At 36.3% G+C, this 27,943-nt stretch overlaps 4 protein-coding genes across 5 annotated transcripts; 2 read left to right on the forward strand and 2 right to left on the reverse strand.

The window, feature by feature from the left end:
- Positions 1–1,390: 1,390 nt before the first annotated feature.
- On the reverse strand, positions 1,391–4,278 carry LOC21403872 (UDP-glucose 6-dehydrogenase 3). Its single transcript, XM_010091310.2, has 2 exons — positions 4,202–4,278; positions 1,391–3,157 (listed from the first exon to the last, which is right to left on the reverse strand). Exon 2 carries the CDS (start codon positions 3,130–3,132, stop codon positions 1,690–1,692), a length of 1,443 nt encoding a protein of 480 aa, XP_010089612.1. The 5' UTR covers positions 3,133–3,157; positions 4,202–4,278; the 3' UTR covers positions 1,391–1,689.
- A 9,033-nt stretch (positions 4,279–13,311) lies between these two features.
- Positions 13,312–16,523, forward strand: LOC21403874. Its single transcript, XM_010091312.2, has 8 exons — positions 13,312–14,381; positions 14,491–14,536; positions 14,625–14,717; positions 14,813–14,932; positions 15,054–15,152; positions 15,878–15,937; positions 16,029–16,123; positions 16,200–16,523. Exons 1-8 carry the CDS (start codon positions 13,405–13,407, stop codon positions 16,312–16,314), a joined length of 1,605 nt encoding a protein of 534 aa, XP_010089614.1. The 5' UTR covers positions 13,312–13,404; the 3' UTR covers positions 16,315–16,523.
- A 4,709-nt stretch (positions 16,524–21,232) lies between these two features.
- LOC21403875 (40S ribosomal protein S19-3) lies at positions 21,233–23,193 on the reverse strand. The gene is made up of 4 exons (XM_010091313.2): positions 22,999–23,193; positions 22,285–22,375; positions 21,982–22,165; positions 21,233–21,586 (listed from the first exon to the last, which is right to left on the reverse strand). Exons 1-4 carry the CDS (start codon positions 23,080–23,082, stop codon positions 21,514–21,516), a joined length of 432 nt encoding a protein of 143 aa, XP_010089615.1. The 5' UTR covers positions 23,083–23,193; the 3' UTR covers positions 21,233–21,513.
- A 275-nt stretch (positions 23,194–23,468) lies between these two features.
- On the forward strand, positions 23,469–27,627 carry LOC21403876 (probable mitochondrial-processing peptidase subunit beta, mitochondrial). Of its 2 annotated transcripts, none has more exons than XM_024161120.1 (9): positions 23,469–24,288; positions 24,924–25,088; positions 25,240–25,377; positions 25,464–25,615; positions 25,711–25,819; positions 26,173–26,271; positions 26,611–26,676; positions 27,194–27,308; positions 27,428–27,627. In XM_024161120.1, exons 1-9 carry the CDS (start codon positions 23,608–23,610, stop codon positions 27,523–27,525), a joined length of 1,623 nt encoding a protein of 540 aa, XP_024016888.1. In that variant the 5' UTR covers positions 23,469–23,607; the 3' UTR covers positions 27,526–27,627. The 2 variants fall into 2 exon arrangements, with proteins under 2 accessions (XP_024016888.1, XP_010089616.1); XM_010091314.2 differs by having other exon boundaries at positions 27,194–27,301; positions 27,425–27,627.
- Positions 27,628–27,943: the final 316 nt, after the last annotated feature.

Raw genomic sequence — 27,943 nt, forward strand, 5'->3', positions numbered from 1 at the left:
AATTTTTTTTTTTTTTTTTTTTTTTTTTTTTTTTTCAGTGAATTAGGGATCTCTAGTTTAAGTAAGCTGTTTATTTATTTATTGATTAGAGACAAGATGAAGATTTGTAGATTGCAAGTCTTTAATTAATTGATCATTAAGGAGCAACGTTAATTAAGGAATAAAGAGTTTATTATAGCTAGTTATAATAAGATTGCAGTATAATTAGTTACTTCAGCTGTCTAATTATTATTGGCTCCCATTGTATTATAAATAGAATGCTTAAGAAAGCCATATAACTTGGGTATAATGATCTTTTTATATGTGAGAACTGAGAGTAAAATTCTCGAAGAATTTTTGCTTTGTACTGAAGGTTTTAGAGAGTGCTTGTTTTCTTAGAAAATTAGTGTGAAATTGAAATGTCATTTAGGTATGGAGAGTTATTGTTTTCTTGCTGAGAGATTGATGAGGGTGTCAAGTGTCTTGACAGTGAATTTGACTAGGGATATATCCCTCTATTTAGATGTAGTAAAAATTTCAAGTTCTTTGCTTATTCTATTGATTGACATTTACCTTTTCTGTTCGTTAATAAAAAATAAAATAAAAAAGATTTTTGAAACTATGTGTGTCGTTTCGATTTTAGAATTCTCAATGAAAACGATAGACATGCAAGTAGGGCTTCGTAGAGTTTATGAAACCCCACTTAACTAATTCATGAGCATGAATATCGAGTAGTTGCACTACTCTATTCTTCATATTTGCCGCAATCTTCAGATTTCATAATGGTCAAAAGCAATGCGCACCCATTTACAGAGAGTTAGTTTGGAATGGATCCGATAGAAATTTTTTTAGTAAAAAATGAAGAATTTATCCTTAAAAATGTATGAGTCTGGACTTTTATTTTTTACTCTTGATAAATACCCTTTTATTAGTGTAATTATTTGACAAAAAAGATTATGAATCAAGAGTAAAGAGTAAAATCCTGACCCATGCACTTTTAAAGAGTATTTGTTAAGATTACCTAAATTTTAAAGATCAATTATCTGAAGGGATCTGTTAGAATTCTTCTTAAAATTATAAAATTTGAACCGATGATCTAATTTAAGGTTATGGTCGCCCATGCATTGTTGTAGACCTAACTTAAGGTAGGCCCACAAATGACTAGGCTCGCACTTTGCTCCTCACCTAATTTAACACAGAAATTTATGCATAAATATAATCAAAGCATGGCTTATTTCAAGTCATATATCTGCAACAATAAACCAAGAAACAAAAAAGCTTATTTGGCTCGACGCTTTGCTTACGAAGTACGCAAACTTTTTCAGGTTGGGAAAATGTTGAATGAATTTTTCAAAAAAAAAAAAAAAAAAAAAAAAAAAAAAAAAAAACACCCGGCTCAACAAAAGAAAGGGGGGAAATAGTTTATAGAATTAAATCATTCTAATTATGATGGAAGACTGAACCAACAATATATAATATAATGTCTTCTAACAAAAAGTAACATACAGTAATGTAACAACAAGGAATTCGATGCAAGGCAAAACGTAGAGTCTCTTACTTTCACCAAAGTCGCATCACTATTCTGACCCACTATGGGAAAGTGAGAAATAACAAAAACCCATTAAAAAAAATTGTAAAGAATTAAACTGGGTGACTCAAGGTATGAATGTATGACCCCCAGAAGAAGGCCACTTTCACCTCACATCTGCTCTATGCCACAGCAGGGATGTCCTTGAGCCATGCATCGAGAGGCTTGCCAATGGAGTATACAATGAAGCCAATTTTATGAGCCTTCTCCCGATCGACGACATTCCTACCGTCAAATATGAATGCCGGTTTCTGCATGTTGTCATATATCCTCTTGTAGTCAAGAGTCTTGAACTCATCCCACTCAGTCAGGATGCAAACACCATGAGCATCCTTGGTCGCCTCATAAGCATCCCAAACCACATTGACTTGCTTCACAGTGGTCGGGCTCATTGGCTGCAGGTGAAGAGGATGGTCCCAGTCGAATTTGTTCATTGTGAGGTCCCTCTGGATCTGGTCCTCAGTGACCTGTGGATCGTATATACTCAGCCTGGCCTTGTCACCCAATAGGCCCTTGCACACATCAATGGCTGGGGTCTCTCTTGTGTCACCAGTATCTTTCTTGAATGCGAACCCCAGAATAGCAATCTTCTTGTTGGAGACCGTGTTAAACATGGAGGAAACAACACAGTTCACAAAGCGGTTCTTCTGATAGTCATTGATCTTGATGACCTGTTTCCAGTATTCTGCCACCTCCGGAAGGCCATTGCATTCGCAGATGTAAACCAGATTCAATATATCCTTCTGGAAGCAGGATCCACCAAAACCAACACTAGCGTTAAGGAACTTGGGTCCAATCCTTGTGTCCTTGCCAACTGCATATGACACCTCTGAGATGTTGGCCCCAGTAGCCTCACAGAGAGCAGACATGGCATTGACAGAGGAAATTCTCTGGGCCAAGAAGGCGTTGGCAGCAAGCTTGGAGAGCTCAGCAGACCACAGATTGGTGGTCAAAATTCGATCTTCTGGGACCCAGTGTGCATAAACAGCCTTCAATGCTTGGATGGCTTTCTCGCCCTCAGGGGTTTCCCTGCCTCCAATAAGAACACGGTCTGGGGCAAATAAATCTTGAATTGCAGTTCCCTCGGCAAGGAATTCTGGGTTTGAAAGGATTTGGAACTTGATTCCCTTGCTGTTATGGGTCAGAATCTTTTCAATGGCTTCAGCTGTTTTGACAGGGACTGTGGATTTCTCAACCACAATCTTGTCAGACTTCGAAACATCAGCAATCATGCGAGCCGCACTTTCCCAATATGTCAGATCTGCAGCTTTGCCTGCTCCAAGACCTCTAGTTTTGGTCGGGGTGTTGACAGAGACGAAGACTATATCAGCCTCCGACACGTGTTTCTCGACATCAGTGCTGAAGAACAGGTTCTTGCCACGGCATTGCTTCACCACATTATCGAGGCCAGGCTCGTAGATGGGAAGCTGATCACTGTTCCAGGCTGTGATCCGAGGCACGGAGATATCAACAACGACCACTTCAATATCGGGGCACTTAAGTGCAATCACCGCCATTGTAGGGCCCCCAACATATCCAGCACCAATGCAACAGATCTTCACCATCTTTCCTTCTTTATCAGTCTATAACCTGCCCACAATGAGGTTTTACAGATCAGGAGGATAAAGAGAACAATGTTGCAATAACATGCAAATGTGAAACTTGCTTAAGCACTTTTATTAATCATTACTTTCAAAAAGCAAATAAACTTTCTCATTCACCCATAATCCATTAACATACTTTGGGCAGATGATCAACTCATTGGACATTTTCCAGGATCTAGGCTCTTAGATTCAAAAACTTACAATCCTTTTCTTGCCATATCCATTTTCACAACGGATTAGAAAACAAAAGGTAGCCCTAAATGACTAAGAAATTCGCTATCTTGTTCAAAAGCAGAACAGATATTTATTTGATTCCATATAATTCTTGTATGAAATCAGGTTGTAAAACAATTTAACACTGACAGTGGGAGGATATAAAAACGTACGACGGGATCACGTCATTCTTCCTGACAAAGAAGGACGTTTATGGAACAAACATAAACAAAAGGAAAAAGAAAATCAAAGCTATTTCGTTTTTCCCAATAGACAAATAATCAGAGCTAAGACAAAACCAGATCTAACCCCATATAGGCGGAAACCGACCACTTCCTTCCAACAAAATTACTATTATATCAAAAACAGGTAAAAGAGCATTTTCAAAGCACAACGGGTTCGCAAATTCTGTAATTAAATGAACGAAATCCTTGATTTGCAGAATAGTCAGTATTAATAACAAATAATTCAATCAGATCCAATGCCAACCAGCTCAATTTGCATTCTTAACACCGTAATTGATCACCAAAACAAAGCAAAACCGAAAATGACGCTAGATCTGCATTAAGCAAACATCAGAATCTAATCCATTACCAACAAAAAAGTGAAAGGCAAATTCTTTCCTGGAAAATCAAATCTGACATCTAATTCAGATCAGAGACGAACACGACCGTGAATTTTCCTCACAACCGAGAAAAAATACCGTAATTTCATCTTAGTGCCAAAGAAAATCGAATCGAAATGAACGAAATCAAGGAAAAAAAGAAAAGAAAAATTGCATGAATGAAGATTTGAAATCGCGAGGTAGAAAATTTACCTCCTGAAATCCTGCTCTGGTGTTTCCACGCGAAAGAGAGAAGGAGAGAACTATAATGAAGAGGGAGGAATGCGGAGCTCGTTTAAATACTCAATTCATGTCCCAGATCTACTCCTCCCATTTCTAGGAAATTACTAGCCAGTACATGTGTGTCGAGAGGGTAAGATGGTAAAATCGTATTCGGAAGCGGTCTAACTAGGTGAGCTGAATTTACGGAAATAACCTTTGTTATTACAGTTGAATTGAAAAGTCAAAAGGGATTTTGGGAATATTGGTTAAAAAATAAAGACCTCAGCATATTCCTACGCGTTTGCTAAATAAGCAAACCTCTGTATTGAACAACTCATGAGCTTCCTGGGGTTTGCTTCTTACTAGAGAAATAAGAAAGAACTAGAAAGAAGTTTTGAGAGAAAGATTAACGACTTGTTCATTTACACTTAAATTTAAAAAAAATTTGAACTTAAGTTATAATTTTATTTAAGTTTATATTTTTTTGTAAAATTTGAATTTAAACTTGAGTTTAAAGTTAAAATATGTTCAAGTTTCATCTTCAACTCAAACTCAAGTTGATAAATAATATTTTTTTTTATTCTTAAAAACATCAAAACTCTTTCATTTTAATTCCGATTAAGATTATTTTTTTATGCGTTCACAATGAAGAAGAGACGAATAAAATCTCACTTATATATCATATTAAAATTTTTCATCACTATTGAGTTTTTATTAAAATACTATCTAACCATAAATTTAAGTTTTGACTCACCCAAATACAAACTCAAATAGATTTTCAATTCAAACCATAACTCAAAATGTGCACATCCAAACACAAACTTAAATTAGAGTCTCAACTCAAATTATACTCAAATACACCTTAACTCAAATTAAAATCTGAACTCCAGTTACACTAATCAAAAAATGCAAATGAACAAACCCTCATCATTAATCAGTTGAAATTGTACATAATACTTATATATAAGTCTGTCAAGGTTTTTTACATCTAACTAATTACAAATCTAAACCACTAAAAACTTTACACGTGTGCAAATAATCTAACAACCTTCTAACAGAGCTGGGCTAAAACTAATTTCTAACCTCTGTTTTATTATCTCTAACATCCCCCCCTCAAATCAGAGTACTAAAAATTTTGTACTCTGAGTTTGTGTCTCAAACGACCAAAAGCGGAACTGGAAATTGCTTTAGTAAAAATGTCAGCCAACTGATCTATAGCAGGCAGGCACATGTCTAACTTCAATTGCTTTTTGTAGCACTTTCTCATGCACAAAGTAAAGGTCTAGTTTCACATGTTTAGGTTCGTTCATTTTATCAATTTGAGTTTAGAATTTGAGTTTTGTTACAGTAAAAATCTATCAGAAACAGTCACGTCTAACTTTTTACTACAATAAAAAGCTCTCACATAAAATCACATCTCAACTCAAATTAAAAACTCAAATCAGTGAACTAAACGGGCCTATAATCTTGGCATGCAAAACTGAATTTGCAGCCAAATGAACTGTGCTCAAGTTGTCAAACTAGATAATAGGAGTCTTTGAACTTTTAACACCTATCTCATAAAGAAGAGATTGTAACCAGCTTATTTCTGCTACCAAGCTTGCTAGACTTCTATACTCAGCTTCTGTTGAGGACCTTGATACGGTATGTTGCTTCTTTGATTGCCAAGAAATAAGATTCGAGCCCAAGAACAAGCAGAAACCTGATGTTGATCTCCTGTCGTCTGCATCCGAAGCCCAGTCAGCATCACAGAAAGCAATTGAGTTCAAATTTGCGTTTAAATTGTGGGTGAGATGCAAACCAAAGTCCAATGTTCCTGACAAATATCTCAAGATCCTCTTGATTGTTTTCCAATGAGCTTCCAAAGGCCTTTGCATAAATTGACACACACGATTCACTGAATAAGCAAGTTCAGGTCTGATAATAGTTACATATTGTAGTGCTCCAACTACACTTCGGTAAAGTTGTGGATCCTACACTTTCATCACTTCCATAAGCAGTAAGTTTCTGACCAGTTGTAAGTGGTGATGTAACACTCCTTGAGTACTACATTTTTGTCTTACGTAGCAGGTCTTTGACATATTTAGTTTAAGTAAGATGAACCTCTAACAGTCTTCTTAACCTGAATTTCAAGAAAGTAGTCAACTTCTCCTAAGTATTTGAGAGCAAACTTATTATTAACTGATCAATGAGATGCTGAATAATTTCTTGATTGCTTCCTGTGACTAAAATATCATCAACATATACAAGTACAAACACAGTCCAGTGAGCTGTTTCTTGAATGAATAAGGATTGATCTGATTTGGCTGAATGAAAACTAAATTCAACTAGTGCTTGATAGAGCTTTTTAAACCAAGCACAAGGTACTTGTTTGAGTCCATATAAGGACTTAAGCAATTTACACACCAAGTCTGGTTGCTTCAGATCTTCAAAACTAAATGGATGTTCCATATAAACTTCTTGTAAAATACTATTTAAAAAAGCATTATTAACATCAAGTTGTCTGATAATCCAGTTCCTACTAAGAGCAACAGTGAGAACAACCCTTATTGTTGTTGGTTTAATAACTGGACTAAATGTCTCATTGAAATCAAAACCAGACACTTGATGAAACCCTTTTGCTACCAAACGTGCCTTGAACTTATTGATTGTACCATCTGAGTTTTCTTTAACATGAAAAACCCATTTACACCTAATTGCTTTTCTTCCTTCCGGTAAGGGAACTAAACTTCAATTGTTGTTCCTTACAAGAGCAAGACACTCATTAGTCACTGCTTGCTTCCACCGTTCAGATTGGAGAGCTTCCAAAGGACTAGCAGGTTTCTTGCAGGCAATATAAACTTTTGGCTTGAACACACCTCTTTTTGCGTGAGTCACCATGGATTGTGTATTTTGAGCAACCTGTGCTTTTTCTGATATAGTAGTGGGAACCTGTAAATCAAGGCACACAGTAGATAGAGGCTGCATAGAAGTGTCACATGAAAAATCAGTAGAAGGTGGAACAGGAGAAGAAGTGGGCACGGACAAGGCAGGATAAGAAGTGGATGAAGGTGAACTAGAAGTGGGAACACAAGAATTTTGAATCAGAGAGGATAAAACTTGTAAAGGAACAATAGGTGGTGAAACATGTACTGAACTTGGAGAAGAAGAAGACACAGAAGATACATAAGGAAATGTAAACTCATAAAAAATGACATCTCTAGAAATGTAAATTATGTCTTTTAAATCTAAGCATTTGTACCCTTTATGATTAAGGCTATAGCCAATAAAAGTACAAGGAGAAGATTTGTAGTCAAACTTGTGTTGGTTTTAAGGTTTTAAATTTGGAAAACAAAGACAACCAAAAGTTTTTAATTGAGTATACTGAGGTTTACGTTTGAATAAGACTTCTAATGGTGTTTTGTAGTGTAAAAGAGTAGAGGGAAGGCGGTTAATAAGATACACAGCTGTTCTAAAGGCTTCATCCCAATATTTAAAAGGCATTGAAGCTTTGGCTAGGAAGGTTAAACCTGTCTCAACAATATGTCAATTGTTAAAGTATAAAATTATTATTGACTAATCTCCTAATAATTTAAGTTTTTGAGGTGAATTAGTAAACTAACATGGTATCAGAGTGGGAAATCCTAAGTTTAAATTTCCGTAATAACACTCTTTATCCACACGACACTGTCCAACCCACACGTGAAGAGAAATGTTAAAGTATAAACTATTATTGACCCACCTCCTAATAACTTATACTTTTAAGATGGATTGATTAACTAACATTTTACGTTCAGCTAGACTATTTTGTTAATGAGTGTGGGGACAAGAATTTTGATGAGAGACACCTGGAGAAGTGAGAAGATCGGTAAAGGGTCTATATTCTCCACCCCAGTCTGTTTGAACTGATTTAACTTTGTAACCTAATTGCAACTCAACATGTTGTTTGAAGTTGATAAAATTTTGCAAGGCTTCTGACTTGTGTCTAAGCAGATATATCCGTGTGAACCTAGAAAATGTGTCAATAAACTTGGATTGGGAAGAGCTTAAAACATCATCGGCCATGGCTGTCACCGCCGGAATCTGAGTCGTCGTCGCCGCTTTTCCAGTTGCTGGATTCTTAACCGTCGGTGGATTACGCTCTGATACTTAGATAAATAATAAAGAACTAGAAAGAAGTTTTGAGAGAAAGATTAAGCTCTTCATTAATCAGTTGAAACTGTACATAATGCTTATATACAAGTCTATTAAGGCCTCTTATCTAACTAATCACAAATCTAAACCACTAAAAACTTTACACGTGTACAAATAATCTAACAACCTTCTAATAAACTGAGCTGGGCTAAAACTAATTTCTAACCTCTGATTTATTATCTCTAACACTTCTTGATAGAACATGAATTAGCTTTAGCTCTTTCTGTTCTTTCTGTTCTTTTTTTCTTAATTTCCCTTTTATTTTACATTTTTTTTTTATTTTTTTAGCTGTGAAAGCAAGTAGATTTGCTTTAGATGGTGTAATTTCTTGTTTTCCTTATATATTTTTTTATCAGATTTTACTTACTAACTAAAAAAAATGTGACACGTTATGATTATACATAGATACCATTTTAGGAGAGTTTTGTTTACGTACTACTCTATATGTTGTGTGTGTTTGACAAAAAAATTGTTATGGACAATGAAAAGTACATCGGTTTTTTTCTTGCATTATTATGCCATAACCTTGCGAAGTAAAATGGAACAACTTTTCAATTTGCCATTCGTTGTATTTTATATGAAAGATCTTGACACTAATTTAAAACATCGTTCCTTGGATTCGTGCTATTTACTTCAAGCATGGTGGGGTCACAACTTCGACAACGTGGAATTGATAAGTTAAACCCATTTGATCACAAACTCTCGGGGTTGGAAATTGGATTTTTTTTTTTCCGTGGAGGAGATTTGACTTTAGGCTTATAAATCATGGTCCTAAAGATTCTTTAGCACGTCTTATTATTTATAAGTTTATGAGGTAATAGCGTGATAAAATGCATTTTAGCTCGTTGAAAGGGAAGAGAACCTTTTTACCCCATGAAAATCAAATTATATTGATGGATTGTAGTATTGCATTTTGGCTTACTAGAGATTTATTATTATTTTTTTTTTTTTGAAATAATTCACTTCGCGGATTCGAGTTTTCAATTCGAGTTGAGATGTGACATTTTCTGAGAGCTTTTTACTGTAGTAAAAAAAGTTAGATGTGACATTTTCTGAGAGTTTTTTACTGTAAAAATTTAAAACTGAAAACTCGAATCGGTGAAATAAACGAGACCTAAGTTTTAACTGATTCATTTGATTTTGGGTGGTAATTTTCCTGTGCATTAAGGTCATGGCCCATTTGTAAAAGTTTTAAAGGGCAAACTTCAAACTCAAGGATATAGTTGCTTACAGATTTAGAAAATGTTGGAGTGGATTTGAAGCCATTCGGAAAAATTAAAGAACAAAGCTACAAAGTCACATGAGTGATGATGACTCATAATAATACCCACAAGGGCATCAACAAGAATGTAAAGATTTTTTTTTTTTTTTTTTTTTTTTTTTTTGTGAATGAATGTGAAAAAAATTAATTTCATAGATTTTAATTCATTTTATTGAGTTAACAAAAATTTCTTGACAAACAGAAAAAAGATTGTGAAGCCTTTTACATGCAAGTTTTAAGCTTTGGCTCTATTTGCAAACCGAAAAGATTTAAAAAAAAAAAATCTTTGCAGTTTCAATTTTGTTCACAAGTCCAACTCATCATATAAAGAGATAGAAGAATTAATTTATTCCTCGTTCTCTTTTTTTTTTTTTTTGGCTAAAATCATTTTTTATTTGACCACCTATGTATTTAAACTTGTACTTTATCTCAATTCCGCACATCATTTTGAAAATTTAAGTGCTTAAACTCAAATCGTTATATCTAGTCGTATGCACTAACCTCTGACGATGATGAAAGGAAAAAAGTAAAAAAGAATTAAATAATTAATTTGAGAAATGCTAACGTCACTTATTTTGTCACTTTGTGCATCCATTATTTAACAGAAAATGAGATATAAAGTCCACATGTCAAATAACGAATACAATAAAGGATAAAAAAAGTAAAACTAATCTTTCTCTTGTCACTAAATAGTATTCAAACCTGATAGCAATGCCAATATGCATTCATCATGACTTAAAATCTAGTTGATATTTAAACTAAGTTCCCCTTCTAGCTTCAGTAAAACGGGTTAGTTAGCATCAAACACTGTACTAATATCTTATAAACAAAAACTTTACTAATTTATTATTTTATTCAATAAAAAACATAAGAATATTGATAAAACAACATTAGTTTGAATTAGGGGTATTCAAACCGCTCAATTCAAATCAAACCGAACCAAATTGTTTATTATTTTTGAATTATTGAGCTATTTAGTTGGTTTTTTAGTCCTTTTTATTTTTAAAGTATTTTTTCTTTATTTTAATTTTTATTGATCCTCTATTACAATTATAAAATGTACCTTACTACATTTTTATTGGTTTCTATTAAAACTTTGAAGGGTGAACTTTTAGACATTTTATGATTCTTTGAATTATATTGCACACTCAATCCGTATGCTTGGGTCCGAATTGTTAATCACTTATGTCTCTGAAAACGGCAGGCAAGGATTATGAAAACGGCATTCTAATCTTTTCCCATGACGGAAAACGGCCACACAAGTACACGACAAATCGTTTTTTGAAGGAATAAAAAACGAGATGTACTTTTATGCTAAGAATCCTACCGTTTTCTTTCAACAGGAAACGAGATATGTCTCAATAGTATTGTCAGAGCTCAAGTGAAAACCATATAAAGTAAGAGAACATAGGCTAAAATTTTTGTCCGTTGTATTTACGTAAAATCACGTAAAAATTAAAAAATATATAAATTTAATGATTTAAAAAACATGATCTATCGGTACACTAAACCTAAACCTATCCAAGAATCTCCCATAAAGTAAACCGCGTGAGTATGAGATGTATCATTTTCCCCAATGAGAATAAATGGCATCCAATTTTACATAAGGGTAAACCATGTACGCATGCGACATGTCCTTTGGCAAAAAACGACAAGTTATTTTCTTCTAAGGATAAATGAGAAAAATAAATATTTTGGAAGGAAAATTAAGGGTGTGTTTGAAACTCGTTCTAAAATAATTTTGTTTTTTTGTATGAAAATGAAAATGAAAACGTTTTTAATCTCAGACAGAAATTATTTTTAAAAATGCGTTTGGTAGTTTTTTCAAGAGATTATTTTCAGTATAAAAAATTTATTAATATTTCTCTCTACTCGAGAGTGGAGAAAATGGAAACAAAAAATGAAAAACGACTAAAAGTCATTTTTCATTTCTCTCATATTTTATAGTAAACTAAAAAATCGCTTTTATTTCTATTTTTGTCTTTAATTGTGCCAAACATCGTTTCTATCTCATTTTTATTTTTTTCTCAAAAAACGTGAAAAATAAAAATGAAAATAACTCCAAACACATCCTAAATAACAACAAAATAAAACTAATCGTAAACCAAAATAAACTAAACACATAAACACAAAATTAAACTAAAAATAACTAAAATCTCAAGGATATAACCAATTGTAATGTCCAAAAAATGGTAAAGGTGATGTTCTTGAAAACTGGCCAGGTGAACATATGTAAGAGCCATCTTTTTTTTAAGAGGACACACACCATGCACTTTTGAGGATAACCACGTAACTTAAGTATGAGATTTGTCATTTTCCCCGTTTTCCCATGTACTGTTCCCATAATGCAGCTTGTCGCTTATTTAAGTAGAATCAATATGTCGCTTTGGTTTTGGATACAAAACTACAAGTCGTTTATCTTCACAAGCAACATGTTGTACCCAAAAAGATAGGAAATTATATCATGACAAAGCTTGATATATATTCTTCAAGCAGAAAAAAGAAGAAGGGACTTCCTCCACTGGGCCTCTCTGCTAATAGTATCACCGATGAATTTGATCAAAATCACATCACATTAAAAAAACATGCAGAATAGATAATTTTTAATATAAATTTAATAATTAAAAGTAAAAAACTATCGGTAATTTATTTTTTTGATATAATCGGAGAACTCTCAAAGAAGAAAATAAAACCACATAATAATTTTCCCTAAAAACAAAAAATTTTCACTAAAAAAATTGCTGATGGTGAGACAGCGACGAGTGACTTGCTGGTGGAGAGGATCTGGTATATGACGAGTTGCAACATCAATGGGCTGCGAGGACGACCAAGTTTTGTGATGGCTGGTCTGTTATGGTGGTGTGGGGTCAGGACAACTAAGTTGTGATGAGAAAGGGATGGGTTGCTTCACCGTTGTTGGGAGTGGTGACGGACTTCTAATGACATTCTGTGGTCATGGGTTTAGGGCAGCGCTGCAGGGGTAAGGATGGATGGCGTTGCATGACTCTAGTCATGAGCTGCCGGGCGATGGCAACCGACTGGTGGTGGGTTGGCGACGATGACATCTGGTGTGGTGGTGGAGCTGCAGAGCTCTGGCATGATTGGGCAGAATATGGCTTGTGCTAGGTGTGTGGGTGAGATTCACACGATGTTAAGATTTCCATGAATGTGAATAACACTTTATTAGGTACTATTCATATTACCTAATTTTGGGGTCAAATGAACCCCAAATATTCATACAAATTTAAAAATAACAATTCTTATACTAAATATGAGAATGTGAGAAGATTCTCATTATTACTACAAAATTTTACCATACCAAACGCTCTCTTAGGGTCACTTGGAATTTTCATCACAAAGCAGGGTCCTTTTTTACTTTGTTGGAGAATCAGAGCAGGGGGGTCTTTTCGTAATTCCGACTATATATCATTATCCTTAAGCGGTGCTAACCCCGACCATAACGGTTCTAAATCCAAATCCAAAAATGGCAATTATCCCCCACAATCACCATCCGACGGTCAAAAGCCAAACGAAAATTTAAAATCTCCTATCGAACGTCCCAGAAACAAACCCCACAAAACTAGCCGTTACACACAGAGAGAGCGTTCGTTGCTCAACGTTTTTCTCTTCCTCATCATTCTGGCCATTTGAAGAATCATTTGTTTTTCTTTTTCATCGTCTCCGAAATATCGAAAAATTCTCTCTCTCCCTCTCTCTCTCTCTCATCGTTCTCTGCACAATCCGTCTGGTTCAGATTCCGATGGATTTGATCGGCAAGACCGCCGGAGTAACGACGCCTGTGAAGGATTCGCACGGGTCTCGGTCCAAGAGCCGAGAAGTTTTGCGGTGTTCGGAGAATCTGAACCCTAATGTTTCGCCTGGTCCGAAATCATCCAATTCCCCTGCGATCAAATCCGCTAAGTCTCAGAAATCTGCTTCGAAGAACCAGAACCAGAACCCTAACCCTAACCCGGTGGTTTTCTCGCCGCGGAATAAGATCCGGGAGAGGAAGTTCGTGATCGCTAAGAGGAAGAACTCAAAGAAAGAGGATTTGGGAACGAACGTTGCTTGTAAGTGCAAAGAGAAGGCCGGTGGTGGTAATTCGAAGAAGTGCCTGTGCGTGGCTTATGAGAGTCTCCGGGCGTCTCAGGAGGAGTTCTTCAAGAATCGCAGATCCGGAGATGGCGGAGGGCTCTCGGATTCGACTTGTCCGAAGGTCGTGGATCAAGCTGAGATCGAACTGGAAGAGGAAATTGAAAAGAGTTTGATGATTCAGGACTGTCAAATTGAAGATGGATATCAGGCGAAGGTCGGGGAAGATGAAGTTTCTGTGTTAAGTGAGTCTGAAAATGGGGAACCAGGCGAGGTTGATCCATTGAATCGAATAGGTTCTTCAACGGTCAAGAGAAGGCGGGCTAAGCTGTTGGAAGAGGCGCGGAACAGTGTGCCTGAGTGCGGGAAAGTTATGCATCTGGTCAAGGCCTTTGAGAAGCTTCTTTCGATACCAAGCTCGAAGGAATCTGATGATCAGAAAAATGATCATGAGGATGAACAAGTACAAGAGAATCACAAGAAGGCAATGAAGTGGGCGTTACCCGGATTGCAATCTCCAAGTGTTCTTGAAACACAGGTTTCATCATCTTCATTTTGTCCATCAGACTTGTTCTTGACGTCGGAGAACCTCGGTCTGGATCCGCGGGCTTCGGTTTCGTCTTCTTGGGATAGCAGCCTAGGAAGGTTTGAGATTTTTCCCACTTTGTTTTGTTTAATACAACTTTTGATGCATTTTTAGATCAGTTATTTCATGTTCTGACTTGTTTCCTTTGTTATGTTCTGCCCATTATAGTATTTCAAGCAGGAATTCTAGTGGAGGTCGAAGGAGCCGAAGAAATGTAAGAATTTTCCACTATATTATATAGTTAAGCATAGTGTAGATGTTTCACAAATTGATGGGATTTTCTACTTTTGGCCTGATTGCAGAGCTCAGAAACAGTGAGCACAATTGGTGGAAGCAGATGGAAGAAGAAGAAGCTCAAAGCCACATCCTCGAAACCATTCAAGCTAAGAACAGAGGTATATTTAAGCTAAATTCATATGCGTTTCTGGACAAACCAGCTTTGCTTGCATTAAAATAGCTTATAACATCTTGAATTGTTATCTCATCACAGCAAAGGGGAAAATTAAAGGAGGAAGAGTTCTTGAAGAAGTTACAAGACATGATGGGCGAGGAAGAGAGGCTGCGGATACCAATTGCACAAGGCCTTCCATGGACTACAGATGAGCCCGAGGTTTAGGCTCTTTTTAAGTTATCTTTTGTTTGCTAATCTAATGTTTTGAATCAATTCTAAGGTCGAAAGTCAATACTAATGTTGTGAGCCAATGCATTTTCCTTGGTGTTTGTTATCTCAGTGTCTTCTAAAGCCTTTTATTAAAGAGAGAACAAGGCCCCTCGACCTGAAGCTTCACAGTGATGTGCGAGCTGTAGAGCGTGCTGAGTTTGACCATCAGGTGCTTTTCTAATTTCGCCAAGAAGTTTCCATCTTAATATTTTGGTAGTCTAATAGTCAAACGTCCGGAAATATAATGTAATGTTGATTAGAATTGATATCAAAATTCTCTGGTATGAATGACCGAGAGAGGGAAATTTGTATTGGTAAACAAGGACACAAGTACAGATAGTAGCAGAAAATTTGAGAGATCTGCTTTCTCTCCCCTGAGCGAAAGCTCTACAGATTACCAGAAATTTCCCTAACCCCCTCAACCTTCTCATTCCCCTTTTATTCACTATCATGACTCAGAGACTCAAAACTAACTCTTTGCAGCAATTGAGACAAGCTAACAGCATAACAAACTCCCATCCCTCAAGAAGACCTCCCTACCCCGTTCCCATCTGAAAAGACCATCCTACCCTGCCTTCTTCCTGCGCCTCACATATGTCAGACGGATTGGGGGCCTATCAATGTATTGTGTTGTAGTGTTCTGAATGTAAAGGAAGGCAATGAAATTTGGTTTATACAACAGGTTCAAGTACTATACCAAATCTGAAAGGAGATAGATAAATTTGCCTTACCTTTTGATGGAAACATGATAGTTCATTTTGCATCCCATCGGAAGTCATATTTATGGAGCTGACTAATGTCATCATAAATATAGATTGTGTTTGGTCTATTACTGTCTCTTCTAGAAAGCTGAATCTTCATTGCTATGTTTTACTGTTTTCTGTGCACAATCAGGTGGCAGAGAAGATGAGCTTGATGGAGATGTATAAGATGGAAAAAGAGAGGCGGCAGAAGGTAAATATTATTAAAAAAGAATGACAGTTTTATCATATCCATAACTAAATTACATGTACTATAATGCTGAATTGATTGTTTCCTCTTGCAGATGGCAGAAGAGGAAGAAATCAGAAGGCTAAGAAAGGAGCTTGTCCCAAAAGCACAGCCTATGCCTTATTTTGACAGGCCATTCATTCCAAGAAGGTAAAAGAAAATATACTTTTTAAACTCTAATTGCAATGACCATTGAGTTCTTGTGTTTTGTTTTGTTTGTATAAAGGTCAATGAAGCATCCAACCATACCAAGAGAACCGAAGTTCCATGCACCTCAACATAAAAAGATCAAAAGCTGCCTGTCGTTGAGCGACTTCGGCTCCTACACTAGCCAACACTAGAGATTTTGAAGATTAGAGAAAACTGAAAAAAAAAAAAAAAAAAAAAAATCTTCTTTTAGTATTCGTCTGGCTCCTTCTGTAATCAATTGTTCTCCATCCTAATAAAGTCTTTTTGGGCTACATATCATATAATTGATACAAATGCCCCTTTTCTAAAATCATGACCAAAAGACTATATGTGCATAATATAAAGTGAAGGGACATGTTATACACCAACTATATTGATGTGTTTTTTATTGTCAAAATATCGTTCTGGTCTAGTCTTCACTCACAAATTTGTTTTCCTAAGTTATGTATTTTAAGGAAAGAAATAATATTCTTATACAGTTGCTCACGCATCAAAAGATTTGCAATGAAGGCTAGAAACAAGCTATGGCCATCCGCAACAATTTAATAAGTTCCATATGTTGGCTTGGAGCTTTACATAGCAGCAGTTGGAACAGTTTCTTTGTTGAGCTTGGTGCATTTAGGGTTTATTAGATATTTCATGACTTTTATGCTGCTCAAGCAAAAAAGAAAAGAAATAGAAATTGCAGCTGATGGCCTTTTTCAAAGCCTACTTTCAAGTAAATTATTAAGTCTCGAATTTTTAAGAAATCGGCATTTTTAATTTAACAAAACCATGAATATTTATTAAGACTATACTTGCTCATGCTTGCCCAGTGCCGGAAGGTAAGGAAGTTGGTAATCTGATCACAGGGGAGTCGATGATCGAATCCCTGGTGAATGGTGGCCATAACTATAATGATTCTAAGGTAGTGAAATTCCTTATCGAGTAATTCTGACCCACTTAAAAGGCGTAACGATCTAGGCACTGTCTTAGAGAGAGGCTCGGTGAAATTGACATGTCTGTGATGTGGACTACTTGCACATAGACAAAAAGACCCTATGAAGCTTCATTGTTCCTTGGGATTGGCTTTGGGCTTTTCCTAAGCATTTTAGGTGGAAGGCGACGGTCTCCTCAGAAGGAGGCCCCAGCCATCAGTGAGATAGCACATTGGAATTTTTATAGTGGAGCAAGCTATTTTACTCCACCGGCGGGAACAATTATTTTTAACTAGTTAAATTAGTTTTTTAACAATTAAATATGTGCGAGTCCGTATTAAAAATTTACAGCACACTACATAAAACTGCTCTTACAGGTTAAATTAATTGAAATTAATTAATTTAATCTAGTTGTTAGCATTAATTAATCTGAGATTAGTGAACGATTTTCAGTTATAATTATCACATAAATAATTTTTCTCCTTTAAAAAAATAATTATTTTTAAAATTGACACTTCTGTCATTTGATCAGTTTAGGTATCGGTAACTAATTATCCAAAACAACAATAGTGAGCTATTCCATATTTTGTTTAGATTAAGCTTTGAAGTCTAATAATCAAATTTACATAGAAAGTCCAAACTCATTTTTCCTTTTTCTTTTTCTTTTTCTTTCTTTTCTCTTTTTCCTTTCCTTTCTGATATTTATTCTCTCTCTCTTTCTTTCCTTCTCTCCCTCACGCTGACTCTCTCTCTCTCTCTCCCTTACGTTTTCTCTCCCTCCCTCACGATTTTCTCTCTTCCCCTCCATGGGAGGTGCTGTCCAAGCTTCTAAATAGAGGGCCTTAGCTCTATTTTTATGGGTAATTCAACCTGATTTCAAGATTTGAAGAAGTTTGAGGTAGGGTTCATTTATCCTTCTCTTGTTTTTTATACTTATTTACTAAATTGAGATTTTACCTTGATTATAGTTTCTAGTATTGTGAATTTTTGAACATAATAGAAAAACTGTCAAATGTACTTGCTAGATTGGATGGGTTCTTTCGGATTTTGAGAGTTCTTAGTGATGAATTAAATGGTATACGTATTTAGAAACTAGACATCCTAAGCTTCGTATAGCCGCAAAGTATCACTTCCAACGGACAAGTATAACTCAAGTAATGCCTTTTTAAAGTTAAGCATGATTTCTAAAAACTCTGCAGAAAAGCAGTCACGTTTTGATATAGAATAATGTGTTTTTGGAGACCTTAACAGAATCTAAATTAAGCTTGTGATTACTCTTTAGAAAGCCCTAGATGTCTACTTCGATTCGGTACTGATTTTGTAATTTTTAAGGCTGTGTAGAATATTTTATGATTATTCCTGTAACCGTCGTCAAAGCTGTCTTTTTTAGGAATTGATAAAACAAGAACTGAGATCCAAACTTTTTGAAATAGAATTGCAGTACCTAAACCACTATTACTACCATTTAGAACATGTCATTAGTGACGTGTAGGAGTTAGAATCACCTCATTTGGAGTTTTGTAACCCAAGTTGTACGCATTGAAAGTTTCATGTAGAAACTTTCTAAAAGCTGTCAAAATCAGGAAAAAACATAATTTTGATTTCTTAAAAACTATTTTTGAGGTATTTAGAGAACTCAAATTTGGGCATATGATAGCTCGTTGGAAAGATCTATGTGTCTACTTTCTTATAGAGTTTATTTTGGAATTTTTGCAGACTTGAGTAATATATTATGAATATTTCTGTTTAGGTCGACGAATCTGCGAATTTATTGTTTTAAGAAAAATACGGTTTTGAGTTGGAAAGTGATTTATGGTGTAACTGTTAAAGTATAAAATTATTGTTGGCCCACCTCCTAACGGTTTAAGCTTTTGGGATGGATTGGTAAACTAACATGGTATCAGAGCGGGAGGTCTTGAGTTCAAACCCCCGTAATTGCACTCTTTATCCCCATTTAAAAATTGTCATGTGTTGGGTCTTTAATGTATCTCGGGCTTAAATATTCACGTGTTGGGCTTTCCAATTAATTTACCCACACGATTGCCCATTGTCCAGCCCACACGTGAGGGGGAGTGTTAAAGTATAAAACTATTGTTGACCCATCTCCTAACAGCTTAAGCTTTTGGGATGGATTGGTAAACAAACAGTAACAATTGATGGTTTAGAGTCTTTGAGGTTTATTTTGACACTACATATGAGACTCTTAATGGAAAACGAAAAAAGTGTTTAAAGAAGATAAATTAACACTTGACATGCGTGGTGGAAACATAATAGATTTTATTAGAGTACGACACTTTTGCATTGTTGTTTATGCATTCGTGGATATTTTACAGATTATTGATCTTAGCATGCTCATTTCTTGAGTTTTGATCTTGTTTGAGCATGAGATTGCATTTCTCTCCCCTTTTGGACATACTTCATAGATTTCCATTTATCTGTGTAAAAGTCAATTTTCATTGATGTTGAGACTTTAAAAATGATTCTGAAAGGTATATTTGTATATACATGTATATATATATATAGCGATTGTATATATAAGGAAAACCTTCCCGAAAACCTGACTTTCGCTAATCATGGTTTTCATAAGTAAATTTTAGAAAACATATTAAGTCTCGAATGAAAATAATTCGAGCATGATATATATGAGTTTTCAAATGCTGTTTAATGAGCATTTTAGATAGTTGACTTCAGCACGATGGCCACAGAGATCAGGATATAGAGATCGTATCCTTAGGGGCATGCCACTCCACAGCGTGGGTGGTGATTTGGCTTTGCACTAAACTGCGCATCGGTATTTTAAAAGAGTATTTCAAACTACCGGCGTATGAATTTTATCTTTACTTATTTTCAAAATTGTTTGGATATTCTAGTGTCTAATAGAATTACAAATACCCAGTATTTGTAGACTACTTAGACACCGGGTACCTTATCACTTTTGAAATGGATTTGAAAATGATATAGTATTTTAAAAGAGCTTACAAATACTTGATTATCTGCTTGACTTTACATTTGACTGCATTAGTCATGATTAGGTGTTTTTCACACATTATCATCTTCTGCATTTGAGTTATGCATTTTATTTTCGATGGTGTTCGAGTCTTTATGATTATTTCACATTCTTTGTTTTATTGTCATTGTCCCTTTTTCCCCTACTGGGCATTTGGCTTACTCTTGCTTTAAATGTTTTTCCCCTCCAGAGTTAGCAGGTGATTTGAAGCGTGGTAAGTTGATGCCAATAGATTGAAGGCTCGAGATTCGAAGTGGTTCGTTTTATTCTGAATTTGTAGTTTTTTTTAATTCTGAGTTATACTGTATTTCTGTATATAAACTGTATTGATCGATATTGTCTCAGAATTGTATAATTTTAAATTTTGTGGAATGTTATAACATTATTTATAAAAGAAAGAGCAATATATTTTGGATATTGTATATTTATTATTTTTGAATTTTGTTAATTAATCTCGTTTAATTAAATATAATTTTTTCAGATTTATGATTGAAAAATTAATCCAAAATGGTAAAAACATTGTTCTCACCAATGGAACAAAATAGCTTCTAAAGACTCGTGGTCCAGTTGTGTACTTTTTGGAGGTTCCCATACTCTAATATAGATGCAAGTGAAAAATCTCAAACGTCTCAAAAGATTGGTGTTGGGATTTCATCAGGTTTTGCACTTTTACTGTGGCAGCTTCGGATATGAGTTTTCCCGGCCTTCTCTCCGAAGAAAGTTCTCTGTTGTAGGAATAGGATGTGGGCTTAAATATTCAGTGGCTTTGATGCATCATGAATGATGCAAGCGGTTCATTTTTTGTAATGAGTTTACAAATTTGTTGATGGATGTATTATCAAGTTTTTTAATAGCTCTTTCGTTGATGAATTAGTATGGTTGAATGAAATTAATGACTGAGTTGTGTTGGAAATTGTATGTTAAGAACAGTTTTCCGTTAGCTCTCTGAAAAAAGAAAGGAAAAAACAACGCTGAGAAATGCTAATGGAATCACGATTTATCGGCGTCTTTTGGATCTAAGATCATCCTCGAATTAGAAAAATGCAATATTCTTTTGCCATTTTCAAATCCCAATATTCTTTTTTCTTAAGAAATGGCGGAGAAATCATAAAAAACTCTTGAGTCCATACATGCAACGAGAAGCACTTGAGAAGTCCTAGGTAGGAATCATGTCACTTTAAAGCTTTGGTTCATACACATGAGAATAGAAAACACTCGAGGAGACAAAAACTTGGAAATTAAGAAAATATTTCAAAACTACTCAAGTAAACAAAATAGCAACCACGTTTATCTCAGAAGGTACTCGGCAGTTGAACCAAAATTGTCTAAAACAATATGCTGTAGCCACATAGAACTAAATAAAAATATTAAAACCCTAAAGGCATCCATATAGGCTAGCGGTCTTCAAGTGCTCAAAAGTCCACTGTTCATGGAGCAACCACAATGCGCCCGGCAACTTGATCAAGGTCCCGTTGACCACCGGAAGTGATTTTCCTTCCTCTGTTACAAAGAGGAAGAGCAAAACGAATTATTAAGTAAAATACATATTATGATAACACATGACATGGTAAACACAGTGTTTCCCTGAATAGTTTCACCAGAATTAATGTGTGGAAGGGAGGTCAATGGTACTATATCAGGAAGGGAAAGACAAACCATGTAAGATTTCAAATCAAATTAAGATATATGCTAAAACTTCTCTCTGAATCTTGATAACATTTTACACAGCAGAAGTGTTTGATGTTTGTAAGATTATTAACATTATCTACACCACAATCTAAAGAAGCATTTCCAACGAACTCTAGCATACAAATACATAGAGAGAAACAACCCTCGCAAGTGACAACTAAGGATGAGAAGATTAAAAAGGTGAAGACCAGTAAATCATAGCTTACCCTTTCAGGTCAAGTTCAATGATGTTGTTGTTCTGCAACTGTTGTAGAATGTGACGAGCAATGGCGCCACTGCTCTTGCAGAAATGAGGGGGACGACTTCCATTCCTCTTGCTTCCACCATAGATCCTACGGAAGGCACCAACGCCAAGACCTCCTCTCAAGTAAATCTTCCTAGCCATGGAGGCTGCAAAAGAAAAATGAATCAATGTTATGAAAATAAAAGCATCAAAGCATAAAAGATACCACTCATATCCAATTAAGATTAATAGCGTAAATAATGAGTCTGGGTGTGAAGATATATACCAGCTCTGACGTAGTACCAGTCAGGGTCATAGGGAGCCAACTCCTTGAATTGTGCAGTCTTGACGATATCCGTCCATTCAGGAAGCTCAATCTGTCATAACAATTGATAAAATAATGATTTCAAACTTACCCAAAAAACTAAACAGATTTGGCTCCCAAAATTCTGGTTTAACCTCTAATACTTGTCAAAAACAATATTGCTAAATAGATGTTTACTCAACACTTAATGGGCAAATTATTTCTAACAACAATCAAAGCTTCCCTCTAGTCCATGATAAATTACTAATCCCAAACATTTCTACTATCTTTCTGCAAAAATCAACTGAAGGACATAAACAAATTATTAGGTAAATCAGGTTCGTTTATACATTATTGCAAATCTCAACACTCAAAATAAATAACAAAGAATCCAGAGCGTATACAGCACGAAAAACAAAATATATTGCATCAGTAACTTAATATTACACTCAAATTTACAAATTAGATAAAAAGATCAGCCACGATTTTGCAACAACAAAAAAGACCAAAGTCTTATGCTTTTCATTTTTATTTATCACAGAAGCCAGGAAAACGAAAAAAAAAAAAAAAAAAAAAAAAAAAAAAAAAAGCAAGTAAAGAGGAAAGGCAAAAGTTAGGGTTGTTCTCATCGCATTCTACTGATTTTCCTTTGTTTTCTCGAGAATCAAACAGAAAAAAGTGAATCAGAAGAAAGACCTTGCCGGATCGCTTGAGATGGGCAGCGTAAGCCTTCACGAACTCGTGAGGCGAGACATCCTTGACTGTCCTCGCAGTTGCCATTCTTGTCGGAGTCGTTGAGCAGCTGAGATTTCCGCCTCAAAGGGTACAGGGGGTGCTTCCGAGGAGGCTGATGCGTTCCAATTGCTCTCTCTTCTCACACTAGGGTTTTTCTTTTCGTTATCTCGTTTCCATATATAGGGGCTCCCTAGGGCTCATTTGTGCGGACTTCGACCCCACTTTCTTATGAGCCCTTGGCCCATAATAACTGTCCAATTGGGCTTTATCAAAACTAGCCCAGTAATAGCAATCCAAACGGTACCGTTTTTCGTGGGGCCATAGTAATTTCTTAGTTGGGCTTCAATGAACTTTTCTAGCCCAGTAACAGGAAGATAATACGCCGTCGTTTTTCACGTTTAACCCACTAACAATCTTCGGATAGATAGAAAACCACCGCAAGTGAAATCTGTTAGAGCACCCTCTCTCTCTCTCTACGATCTTCTCCGCAATCACCATTTCTCGAATCGGCCCACTGTAAACCCTAGAAATCCACCAGAGCTTGGTCTCGTCCCTAGCGCCATCGGAGCCATGCCGATCAAGCATCTCCTTACCACCATAGCCCGGCGGTCCAGCAGACGGGCCGCCGTCCCCGTCCACCCCTTCCTGTCCCAAGCGGTTCGAGGCGCATCAACCTCGCCGGCGATCGCAACGTCGCAGTCACCGGCGCCGTCGCCTCCGCCTCCGGACGCTATGATCTACGATCGCCTCGCCGAGGCCGTCAAATCCAAGCTCCAGCAGCTCGAGAACCCCGACCCGAGGTTCCTCAAGTACGGGTCGCCCCACCCGGCCGTGACCGACCACACTCGGATCCTGTCGGCGCCGGAGACCAAGGTCACGACGCTGGAGAACGGCCTGCGAGTCGCGACGGAGTCGAACCTCGCTGCGCAGACCGCGACGGTGGGGGTATGGATCGACGCCGGCTCGAGGTTCGAGAATGAGGAGACTAACGGGACAGCGCATTTCTTGGAGCACATGATCTTCAAGGGGACTGAGAGGAGGACGGCGCGCGAGCTGGAGGAGGAGATTGAGAATATGGGAGGCCATTTGAACGCCTACACTTCGAGGGAGCAGACGACGTATTACGCCAAGGTCTTGGCCAAGGACGTCCCTAAGGCGCTCGATATTCTCTCTGATATCTTGCAGAACTCCAAGTTTGATGAGCACAGGATCAGTCTCGAGCGTGGTGTCATTCTGAGGGAAATGGAGGAGGTAAATGATTGGAGATTTTGCATTGAATTTGGACTTTCTAATGATTGCCACTTGGAATGTTACTTTGGTAATTTTATTCATTTTTAGCCAATATGAAGGAAAGGCTCTTAAACTTTGGTAATCGATGTTGTAAAGTTTCAATTTTTGATTTACAAATTGGTATTGCTTCACATATAAGTGGTACTTGCTTGAGAATACAATGCATGAACTTGTGGAGTCTGATTGCTTGCCCATGAACTTGGATTCATAATATGTTTTACCTGAATAACTTTAGCGTTATTCTCCTTTACATCGATGGAATAAATGTAACCCGTATTGTTTTCCTCATTTATAACTTTTTTTTCACCTTTTAGCAAAGGCACGAGAAGCAAAGAAGAATAACTGTAGTGTTAGTCCGCCATAATCCCGTGGAACTTGGTCGGTAATTAACGTTAGCGGTTTTGTGAAGTATACTTTTAAATGAAAGGTTAATAAATGAGACCCTTTTTTCTGTGCGTGTTGTTATGAGGGCATTATACTGCACTTGATTTAGGACTTTTGTTTGGTTTTACGTGCTCCCATATTGTTGTATATGTCTAAGTGTATTGGTTTCCCTTTTTTTTTTTTTTTTTAAATGTCTCTTGTTGGTCATGCAGGTTGAGGGGCAAACTGAGGAAGTTATTTTTGATCATCTGCACGCGACTGCATTCCAGTACACTCCTCTTGGTAGAACAATTCTTGGACCTGCCAAGAACATTAAGACTATCACCAAGGAGCATCTCCAGAACTATATACAGACGCACTATACGGCTCCCAGAACGGTATTGTAGAATTTTGATCTTTCTAAGTACCTTTTTATGTTATGTAAATGTTGGAGATTTTTTTTCCATCTTTTGTTCTTCTAAATGTAGATATTTTTCTACTTCCTTTTTGAAGTACTTATCGTTTGTGCTGTTGCAACTTCTGTTTCAGGTCATTGTTGCTTCTGGAGCTGTTAAGCATGAAGATATTGTTGGGGCAGTAAAGAGTTCTTTTACAAAGTTGTCATCTGATTCAACAACAGCTTCTCAGTTAGTTGCTAAGGAACCTGCAATTTTTACTGGCTCTGAGGTTGGAAATGATCCTATTTGTTCTCATCTAGTGTTGTGATTTTTCACTCACTGAGCTATCCTTATGTTCATTGTTGTAAATTTCAGGTTAGAATCATTGATGACGATATTCCTCTTGCACAATTCGCGGTTGCTTTTAGTGGAGCATCTTGGACGGATCCAGATTCCATTGCGTTGATGGTCATGCAAGCTATGTTGGGTTCATGGAATAAGGGCGCTGGTGGTGGAAAGCACATGGGGTGAGCGTTTTTCTGTCTCTTTTGCTTCAGTAACCTTTAACATCTTTTCTCTTTGAAGAACTAGCATTTCTAAGTTTTGGCTTATTTGCAAACAGTTCCGAGCTGGCACAGAGGGTTGGAATCAGTGAAATTGCAGAAAGCTTCATGGCTTTCAACACTAATTACAAAGACACTGGACTTTTTGGTGTTTATGCTGTTGCTAAGGTTCTCTTCCTTCTTTAACTCACTCCATATTTACTTGCTCTCTTTTGAATGATAAGTAGAAAGAACATGCATAACCGTGTTGATTCTTTTCTAGACTGCTTCAAATCTTGTTCTGTAACAGTTAGAATTTTGTACTAATCTATCTTGTTCCTCTTTCCAATTCTGACTCGTCACAAATTTCAACAAGTATGCTTTAGTGAAGATTTTGTCTTTTTCATTTGGATATCCATTTTTGGCAAAAACCCAGTTAAAGATCATCAAAAAATGCTTTATGCTATTCTCATCTATGGTATATCACTTATTTGATTTTTCAAAATGGAAATTATATTTACTGCTTTTATTGTCTTTTTCAGGCGGATTGCTTAGATGACCTGGCGTGGGCAATAATGCATGAGACAACCAAGTTAGCTTATAGAGTTTCAGAAGAGGATGTTATCCGTGCTCGTAATCAGGTTAGCCATCTCTCAGTCTATAGTGGCACAATGCTTTTTCCATGTCCTAAACTTGCATCTGGGCTAATTTTTTTCTTGAACCCTACAATTTTTTTATATGGTATAAAGTGTGCATCGTAAACTGGTACACTGAACTATTACCTGAAGCGGTTGTCTCACTTGCCCCAAACAGATGTTATTGCAGTTATATATTGATATCTCTAGCAATTGTGTAATCTTTTAGTTTTTAGATAAACATTATGTTACTCTGATGGTGCATTATGATTTCTTTTTTAGTAACATGTGACACGGTCACCCTACTCATAATTACTAAAACATTTTAATCTTTTTTTTTTCCAGTTGAAATCTTCTCTGCTGCTTCATATTGATGGGACAAGTCCTATAGCAGAAGATATTGGTCGTCAGGTACATTTTTCTCTGTTAGTAAATATTATGGGACAGTGGTACTCCAAATTGGGATTCATTACAAACTATTTGCTCTTTTGTTCAGTGGATGTACTCGTTTCATGGTTATTTTATTACCTGTACAATCTGTTCAAGATAACAAAAAAACAATGGTATCAACTTAATAAACTAGAAGTAGTAGGTAAAACGAAGAAATTTACACCTTTTAGCTGTCCCTGTTGTAACATGTGGATGGGTGGTGGTTTTGACTAGCCTTACAGGTCCTTTTTTAGTTATCAGTTATCACCCTTTAGTGCTTCCTAGTAGAGGGCATCTTGAGACATGCTGCCACTCTCTGGAGACACTACTACAGAAAACCATTTGAGAGTTTATCAGTTCAAAGTTTTAGAATGTCCACATTGTACATTTTTTTTTTGTTTTTTTTGTACTGACATTTTAGTGGTTTATTGGGATTTGGTTTTTGCTACACTTGGCTCTTCTGAATTTCCTCATACCCATTGTGCGCATTTGCTTGCAGCTACTAACATATGGACGGAGAATTCCATTTGCCGAGCTGTTTGCTAGGATTGATGCCGTTGACGCAAGCACCATCAAACGTGTTGCAAACCAATTTATTTATGACAGGGTGAGACTACAATCTACCTCGACCCTTTTAACCAGACTTAATTTAAGGACATTATGATAATCCTCCATTATCACATGAAAACCTGGGATATTAAACTATATCTGTTTCGCATGGTCTTTACAGGATATCGCAATCGCAGCTATGGGTCCCATCCAGGGTTTGCCCGACTACAACTGGTTCAGACGCAGGACCTACTGGAACAGATACTAGTTTCTTTCATATAATTTATCTCCTCCCAACCATTGTCCAGCGGTCTGGCTTCAGATATTCTGTTCCTTTTTTGGCAATTGTTGTTCATCAAAGCTTTCAAAGGCTGGTTTATTTTTGTTTCCAATAATTTTTTTTTTTTTTTTTTTTTTTTTTTTTTTTTTTTTTTTTTTCCCAACATTTCATAATCAGAAATAAGCTTGCCTTTCCCAACATTTCATAATCAGAAATAAGCTTGCCTTTCCCAACATTTCATAATCAGAAATAAGCTTGTTTTAAGAGCTGCGACTGTGATTTACAACCGAGTTTTTCCAGAATGCTCTTTATGCTCCGCCAACTACAAGGTGTAAATTTTCGCCGAGTTTCTTCTACAAGTATTTCAAGTCATTGATGTTGTAAAGAACATATGTTTGATGCCCCCTAGCTTGGGCTCAG

Source organism: Morus notabilis, unplaced genomic scaffold (genome assembly GCF_000414095.1).
Source record: "Morus notabilis unplaced genomic scaffold, ASM41409v2 Scaffold241, whole genome shotgun sequence".
Classification (NCBI taxonomy): Eukaryota; Viridiplantae; Streptophyta; class Magnoliopsida; order Rosales; family Moraceae; genus Morus; species Morus notabilis.

Bases quoted from the DNA above. Each gene is read 5' to 3' on its own strand.
- LOC21403876 (XM_024161120.1), top strand. From the start codon at position 23,608: ATGCCGATCAAGCATCTCCTTACCACCATAGCCCGGCGGTCCAGCAGA. The intron at 24,289-24,923 runs GTAAATGATTGG...TTGGTCATGCAG, and splicing joins TTCTGAGGGAAATGGAGGAG to GTTGAGGGGCAAACTGAGGA. The intron at 25,378-25,463 runs GTTGGAAATGAT...TGTAAATTTCAG, and splicing joins CAATTTTTACTGGCTCTGAG to GTTAGAATCATTGATGACGA.
- LOC21403872 (XM_010091310.2), bottom strand. From the start codon at position 3,132: ATGGTGAAGATCTGTTGCATTGGTGCTGGATATGTTGGGGGCCCTACA.
- LOC21403874 (XM_010091312.2), top strand. From the start codon at position 13,405: ATGGATTTGATCGGCAAGACCGCCGGAGTAACGACGCCTGTGAAGGAT. The intron at 14,718-14,812 runs GTATATTTAAGC...ATCTCATCACAG, and splicing joins CATTCAAGCTAAGAACAGAG to CAAAGGGGAAAATTAAAGGA. The intron at 16,124-16,199 runs GTAAAAGAAAAT...GTTTGTATAAAG, and splicing joins AGGCCATTCATTCCAAGAAG to GTCAATGAAGCATCCAACCA.
- LOC21403875 (XM_010091313.2), bottom strand. From the start codon at position 23,082: ATGGCAACTGCGAGGACAGTCAAGGATGTCTCGCCTCACGAGTTCGTG. The intron at 22,166-22,284 runs GTATATATCTTC...TTTCTTTTGCAG, and splicing joins CTGGTACTACGTCAGAGCTG to CCTCCATGGCTAGGAAGATT. The intron at 21,587-21,981 runs GTAAGCTATGAT...TCTTTGTAACAG, and splicing joins ATTGAACTTGACCTGAAAGG to AGGAAGGAAAATCACTTCCG.